Source organism: Engystomops pustulosus, chromosome 1 (assembly GCF_040894005.1).
Source record: "Engystomops pustulosus chromosome 1, aEngPut4.maternal, whole genome shotgun sequence".
In the NCBI taxonomy this organism is placed as follows: domain Eukaryota; kingdom Metazoa; phylum Chordata; class Amphibia; order Anura; family Leptodactylidae; genus Engystomops; species Engystomops pustulosus.
Genome location: NC_092411.1, coordinates 299,879,509 through 299,887,632, shown reverse-complemented (window position 1 = coordinate 299,887,632; position 8,124 = coordinate 299,879,509). Strand labels below are relative to the sequence as shown.

The 8,124-nt window shown below is 43.5% G+C and overlaps 1 protein-coding gene across 1 annotated transcript in view; it reads right to left on the bottom strand.

Annotated features, from left to right (window-relative positions):
* Positions 1-272: 272 nt before the first annotated feature.
* LOC140132863 (vomeronasal type-2 receptor 26-like) overlaps positions 273-8,124 on the bottom strand; it is a 30,098-nt gene continuing 22,246 nt past the window's right edge. Inside the window, exons 4-5 of the mRNA XM_072152248.1 lie at positions 2,088-2,211; positions 273-1,180 (exon numbers count right to left, since the gene is read on the bottom strand). Coding sequence (XP_072008349.1) covers positions 273-1,180; positions 2,088-2,211 — 1,032 coding nt within the window. The remainder of the gene's footprint in view (positions 1,181-2,087; positions 2,212-8,124) is intronic.

Genomic DNA, 8,124 nt, shown 5'->3' with positions numbered 1-8,124 from the left:
ATGAGCCACAGTGTGTGTGCAAAAAAAAAGGGTTTTATAAGAACATTAAATATTAATACATTTTAGCCTCAGAACAAGTGAAGTTGGTTCTTGTGTAATTAGTTTTTATACTTTACTAATGCAGAAATACAGAACGGTTTATTATTTATGGATTCAAATATTGCAAAATTCTCTTTGTAACAGGATATGAACAAGATCTTGGAAAATATTAATATTGGTAGGCGGAACAATAGAATGTTTGAAATCCTAAACCAGAAATAACAGTAAAAATTCTATTTCTTCCTTCTCCCCAGCAGATCAGTTTTTGTGTTCATTTCAGATCTAAATAAAATGATAAAACATTTTGGGAAAAACACACAACCTAAGAGTCCAGCACTGGAAGCCATTACTGCAAATATCTCCACAGCCACCATGTATTTCCCTCTGGTGCTCAGATAAGCCGGGATCATGGAGATCCAGACACTGCAGAACAGCAGCATGCTGAAGGTGATGTACTTGGCCTCATTAAAACTGTCCGGTAATGTCCTCACCATGAAAGCCAGAAGAAAGCTGCCCGCTGCCAGGAGCCCCATATAACCCAACATGGAGTAGAAGCAGATATCTGACCCCTCATTACACTGAATGATGATCTTCCCAGGAGAAGACTGAGTGTCCAGGTCCTGGAATGGGGGAGAAATAGACAACCAGATAACACAGATGACAACTTGTATGGATGAACACAACAACACTATGGTGTAGGGCAGCTTCACACTCAGCCATCTTCTCCAGGGGCTTCCAGGCTTGGTGGACTTAAAAGCAACACAAACCATCACAGTCTTGGCCAGAAGTGAGGAGAAGGCAACTGAGAAGAAAACTCCAAAACTGGTTTCACGTAACCTACAAGTGACATCACTGGGACGGCCAAGAAACAAGAAGACAGAGAGGAAGCTGAGGAAGATGGAGACCAGGAGGAGGTAACTCAGGTTCCGGTTATTAGCTCTAACAATAGGAGTGTCCCGGTAGGAAATAAATATTGTGAATATGAAGCCGGTCACAAGACATCCGAAGAGCGAGAGACAGGAGAATACAGAAGCCATTGGGTCATTCTGGTAAGAGATGAATTCTATCACTTTGGGGAGACATCGGTCTCTCTCCTCATTCGGCCATTCATCACTTTCACATTGTATACAGTTGTCGGCATCTGTAGGAATATTATGTAATATATTACATGTTAACAGTATCTGTAATGTCCTGCAGATTGGGTTTTTACAAAAGTCTGCATTCAGTTAGCTTCCTGTAATTGGATGGAGGGGGTCTTGCTGGACCTTTCCATGCCACCTTTAAGCCTAAATGGCCTTTAAGGCTACCCCCGTTACCCCCTTTATGTATGTTCTCAGCTTTCCTGTGGTAATCCCAGGCTATCATACACTACCCAGTGTTAGTACAATAATTTCATTCTGTTCTGCTCCTAATTAATCAGTGGGGACAATTATCTTAGTTTTTTCTTTTTTGGTGTATAACTGAGACTTTTGGTTGGTCTTTTTTTAGCCAAGCTTTTCCTGTTCTGACAGGTGCAATTTTTGGCTTTTTTTTAGACTTTTTTTCACAGACACAATGCATGTGAGGGGTTATAAACACGATAGGATAGAATCTATATGTTTTTGAAACATTCTATAAAGCTAAAATGAAGTAATACTTTGATGCTGTTGGTAATGATTCCTATTTCCCTTTAAGCACTGGAGGGATGGAAAGTCCTTAGGAGCTTATTTATTTATTTTTTTTTACGGCGCACCAGACTGATGGAGTAACATAGAGCATAGTGACATATTGCATTGGGCACAGGGGATATGGGTCATAGTGTATGTAAGGATTGCACAGCAGTTATATAAGGTTACATACGTAGACAGGATGTATATAGGAATGAGTGTGCAGTGCTACTCCAGTATGTGTGAGTACGATGGGGATTATAGAACTTGCCTGGTGGATTATTTCATCATTCAGCCACAATATCATTATGATTATAGAGAAACAAGCAAATCTTGATAGGGATGAAGTGTAAATACAACCTTTACTGAGTATATACTGGCTCTATGCATGGTCCAAAATACCTGTGATATTGGAGATCTCTCCCTCTGAACATGGGGCGCAGTCATAGCAGCAGATGTGAGTTGTGGCTCTTGGCTTCTTCCTGCTTCCGGGTAAACACGGATCTGAGCAGCGGGAGACTGGGATCTGAGGGAAAGACCAGAACCTTTACCAGAATAACAAATGCAGATTTTGAAGTAATGAGATGAGCTGAGAGTGTGGGTTACAGAAGATTTCTATTTATATTCTCACGGACGTCTTTGTCGGGGTGCAGTGCTTACTATTCATTTGTATTGTTATGATTCATCAGAATATCTATGTGCAGTGTAAGGATTCCTTCAGCCATATAGAAGCCCCTGCACCTTAGTGCTCCAAGTTACTGAGATGCAATACAATTTGGTGCATGTCACGCCTTATATATTAGAAATAGTAGATACAGTCTTGGTTACTAAAGTTTGTTAGCCTTCCATTTAGAACAGCATAGGTCAGATTATAGGGAGGGCCCCGTGGCTTGAGCCCCAGGGCCCACACCAGCAGCAGAATAGGGCCCCAACCATCTAGGCTTCTCTGCCTCCTGCCACATAATCAGCTGTCTCTGTACTCTGAGGACACCAATTCTGCTGAGTCTAAAGTAGTGCAGTCTCCCTGTATGATCCTTCATACTACTATCAGCAGGAAGGAAGAGGGACCACATGGGTTATGGGGGTGGGGCTTCCTGGGTGAAGGGGTGTGTCTTCCTGAGGCTGCCAGTACCGTGCAAAAGGGGGAAGTGCCCTGGCCAAGTGAAGGTGAGAGAGGCAACAAAGGACTAGGATGTTTATAATGTAGGGACTGCTGGATCATACTCCTTGGGAGGGCAAAGTTATATGGGATCTGCAGGTCAGAAATCTATATTAGGGAGAGATGTCTTTTGTGATCTTCTGAAGATGAGGTGAGCATGTCGATATTGTATAGTAGCTGAGGTGTCTATTATGTGGTTCTGTAGCAGCAGAGGTGTGTATTGTGTTGGTTCAGTAATTGTTGAGGTGTGAAATGTGATGTTCTGCAGCAGCTGTGATGTTTATTTTAATGTTATGCAGCAGCAGAGTTGTGTATAACTATGTGCTACCATAGCTGAGGTGTGTATTATGATTTTCTGCAGCACCTGCGGTGTGTACTATGAAATTCTACAGCAGCTGATGTGTGTAAAATGAGGTTCAGTAGAAGCTGAGGTTTGTATTTTGATGTTTTGCAGCAGCTGTGTGTAAGGCTGTGTGAACCCCCTGGACCACTGCAGACAATGACTAAAGCTGACACTTTGGACTGGAGTATAAATGGCACCCCATTTTCACCAGAGCTCGCCGCAAAGCAGGGCCAGTCAAGGTACAAAGTTGGCAAATAATCTTGTGTCGGAGACAGGCAGTAGGTCAATAAAGGTGGCAACAGTTCAAGGTCAGAGCAGGAGGTCAGGGCTTGCAGTAGAGGAGCGGCATCAGGAACAGGTCTGGGGTCACAACGGGAGGTCAATACATGGTAACTAGTCACAGGGAAATGGTTTTTCTGAGGCATATGAGCATAAAGATCTGGCAGGGGATGCTGGGAAGAGCCAGGTTTTAAAGGAATCCAGGGAAGTGTCCTTCGCCAATCAGTGGTGCGCTGCCCTTTAAATTTGAGAGTGGCGGCGCGTGGCCGGGCAGAGGCCCGTAGGAGAAACTGCTGAGTCTGTTCCCCAAATCGGTTTTAGGGTCGATTTGAGGTCCTGTATCAACTCTTCTACTGCATCCTAAGGAATGGACAGAGGAAGGTGGATGAGGAATTCGTCCATAGACAACAAAGAACGGAGCTGCCCCAGAAGACCCACATTCCAGGGAGTTATAGGAGAACTCAGCCCATGACAACAAATTGGACCAGTTATCCCGTTGGGCAGAGATGAAATGGTGGAGATAGCAGCCCAAAGTTTGGCTCATCCTCTCCTCTTGACCATTCAATTGCGGTTGATAAGCAGAAGAAAAGTCCACATTCACTTGCAGCTTGTTACACAAGGATCACCACAACTTGGGCATGAACTGAACCCCTCAATCAGAAACGATGTGTTGAAGAAGTCCATGAAGCCAGAAGATGTGATGAAAGAAAAAACTAGTAAGGCATGGAGCAGACAGGAGACCTGGAAGAGAAACAAAATGGGACATCTTGGAAAACCAGTCAGTCACCACCCAGATGACGGTATTGCCAGAGGAAGGGGGAAGGTCCGTGACAAAGTCCATTGCCACGTGCAACCGTGGGTGACTGGGTATCGGCAACATAAGCAGCAGGCTAGCTGGTTTAAGGCGAGAAGGCTTATTATGGGCACAGGAAGTGCAGGAACCCACAACATCCCGAACATCTTTGCCCAGGTCAGGCACCAGTAGTAACGGAGATAAGGGCTGTACCCCAAGGTGCCCAACCAAACACAAACTTTGTCCCCAAGACAATATCCCCTTTTGCATTGCAGGTCAGACATACATCTTGCCAGGGGTAACCTGCCAAAGTACCACTGGAGCAGCAACAACCAGTTGTTCAGGAGAAATAATATGCCTAGGGACCGGCTCTTCTCCAATGACATCAGAGGCACGGGAAAGGGCATCAGCCTTGATATTCTTCTCCGCAGGACGGAAGCGGATCAGCAGGTTGAAACTTGAAAAGAAGACACAGACTGGATTGTAAGCTCCCTCCAGAAGATAGCGCCACACTTCCAGGGAAAGTTTGATGGCCAGAAGTTCTCTATCTCCTATGGACTAATTCCTCTCTGTGGAGGAGGAAGTCCTAGAGAAAAAGCCACAAGTGAGTGCCATGATGGGAGATACCAGAGTGGAGAAATGGGGGATAGTTTGAAAAGCCCAGGAATCTCTGTATTGCATGTAGTCCTTCTGGGCGTGGTCATTGAAGAACCGCAGACAACTTAGCAGGATCTATTTGTAGACCCCTGTTAGAAATAATGTAGCCGAGGAAGGGTAGGCTCTTTTAATGGAACTGGCACTCTTCAAGTTTAGCGTAGAGGCGACTGGGGACTTGAGGCACACGGGCTTGATGAGAAGGTCCGCAGAAATTACCAGTATATCATCTATATAAACCACAACACAGGTGTATAGCCCTGAAGATGTCATTGACAAATTCCTGAAAGACAATAATATATTCAAAAGAAGAAAGAAATATGCTGTAAGACCCAAATTCAAAATGTAAACAAATTTATTTGTACCGTGGTACACCACAACACGAAAAAAACACATATAAAAACAATTAAAAAGTGTGAAAAACACACAAACACAATGCCGCAGGAAGACCTAGCATATGGTGATGCTGGTCCTCCCTACTCTCTGCGACCTCTCCTAACTACGTGTATGTCATAACAGTATAAACTGAAAAATGATGGCAATACATAAAACCAAGATAGCAAAACCCAAACAAACAACTGTATGAAGGTATGGAGTACTAAATTGATAATAGAGCCAAATCGCTATTTTAAAAGTAAATAGTATGAAAAAATGCTCATAGGTCAATGAGGGTATCTACCTGTCATGTAAAGGATCCAAACCAAGGAGAGGTAAGGGGAAGCTGGGGGACAAAGCCCCACGCGTATCGCCAACCAACTGGCTTCCTCAGGGGTGCTGTGATGTAAATTGGTGTCCGCTTTATAGTCCGGCGTCCCTCCAAAAGCCCTCTGGTGCCGGAGCTTGTGACTTCCGGTCGCGGACCGGAAGTCCAGTAGTAGCTAGTAAAAGTGTCGCGCGGGGTCCGCGTATGCGCCAAAAGTGTCGCATGGGCCCGCACATGCGCCAAAAAATGGTGCCCACTCCCCCTGCAAACAGTGTCCCTTAGCTGTTCCAAAGGTGAACTGCCTAAGTGGTGTGGCGAGGAGCTGAAGTGAAAGTGTGTGCACAGGTGAAACATCTAGAGGGAAGTGGAAACATCTATGTGCGTGTTGGCATGTATACTAACATAAGTGTATGTAAAAATAGCTCTAAGCCTATATCATATGCGATTACTAAGTTCAAGTGAACTAAACTCCACTGTCTAAATGTAACACAAATATATAAATAAATAAATAAATAAATATATAAATAAATAAATACATATAACCAAAATTTGTAAGAGAGATTTATAAGACAAACCAAGCCCATGTATACAAATATAAAAATATAAAAATTATGCATCTAAAGAAGTATGAACTTATGTCAGAAAACTGTTGCTTAATAATATATCTCATTAGCCTAGATAGGCGAATAATGCAGAAATTCATAAAATTATAACCGTAATGCATACTAACAACTACATACATGCCAAAGTCATCATTCATCCTTTCATGGGCCTATGAACATACATACACACAATCAACTTCAAAACCATGAAAAGTGCAAAGTGTTTGTGCAAAAAACGCCATTTGCAAAGAGGAGGCAAGTGAAACAGAGGGGGGGGGGGAGAGGGGGGAGCACAGAAAGTACAAAGCGGACAACATTGTGCAATGTTATTATATAAGTACAAATATATATCACATATGTAGCAACCTTATCATAAAAAAATATAGCAGCCTAATATTACAGATTGATAATTTTCATTATTTTCATTAATCCGCCAGTGCGTGCTGAGGTAAAGACTAGTTTCGGAGAGCAAAACATCCAAGTGAGGTATTCCCTGGGTTGTATATAGTCAGATGTCTTCAAATGGTAGAAGGAGCAAAACTTGAGGACCATCAATTAGAAGCCAAAGAAGAAGAAAGAGGTGGAGCAATGACCTAAACGGTAAGTATACAAAACTTAAATGACATAAAATGAATAAAGGAACTCTTGTAAATGCCGGGTGAAAGGTATACAACAAACTGGTCCGTCTGCCCACAAATAAAGCCGTGTATGGATGGCAGACAAATGTACCATAAAAAAGTAAAGATAAACTGAACACCAAAGTGCTAAAAAGAGAGAAAAGAAAATGACGAATACATGAATATATCCCAAAAGTGTTATATGGGCTACTTACTAACCCTTAGTACAGTAAGTGATGAGGGGGTCACAAACAATCACCGCCACGAATTAGGGTGACCCAAATTGTGCAAAACAACGTGTCAACAGAAAAGACGTGCCAACAAAATCAGTGCCAAAGTGAGCAAGCCCCATGAGGCATAAAAAGAGGGGTGATAAAGCAAAAAGAATGAAGAAAGGATAGAACAAGAGTGAAGAAATATTCATCTGAAAAAATGTAATGTAATGAAAAAAATTTCCTGAAAGACGGCTGGCCTAACCAGGTGTTCAAAGTGCCCATTGCAATTGTTATCAATTGTTATGGAATTGATATGGATGAGGTTGTTGGCCCCATGAAGGTCCAGTTTGGAAAATAACTTGTCTCCATGTAGGCAGTCAAACATCACAGTGGTCAATGGCAAAGGATAGTGGTTCTTAACAGTGAACTTGTTTAGACCGCGGTAGTCAATAAAAGGATGGAGTGACCCATCCTTCTTGGTCTCAAAGAAGAAGCCTGCACCAGCCGGAGAAGAGTATTTACATATGAACCCCCTCTGCAGGTTCTCTTTGATAAAGTCCGACATGGTTGCGGTTTCCGTCAGAGAGAAATGGTACACCCGACCTCGAGGAGGTCAACAGGGCAGTCGTAGGGACGGTACAGGAGCAAAGTATTGTCTTGCTTCTTTGAAAAGACATCAGCAAAGTCCTGATTGCAAGCTGGGAGACCCTTCAGTGGCTTGGAGACCAGAGAAGATACCATGACAGGTACTGGATGAGGAACCTCCATACATCGAGACTGGCACGGGGCATGGAGATGCAACCACAGAAGACCTAACAGAAGGGACGAGGTGGATTTAGGCAGCACATAGAAAGACAGTCTCTGAACAAGGGCTCTGTGCGGTACTGGCTCGGTGAGGATTTTGACCACAGACCGAGGAGATGACCAGGGGCATTTCGAGGCGTCTCACATGGTTGAGGAGCTGAGGAGCATGGGAATGTTCAGACGTGGACTTTTCCTCTCACCTAGGGACACTTCTCCCAAGAACCCTAGATGGGACGTTTTCCAGACACTGAGAGTAAACAGGGCAAGCCC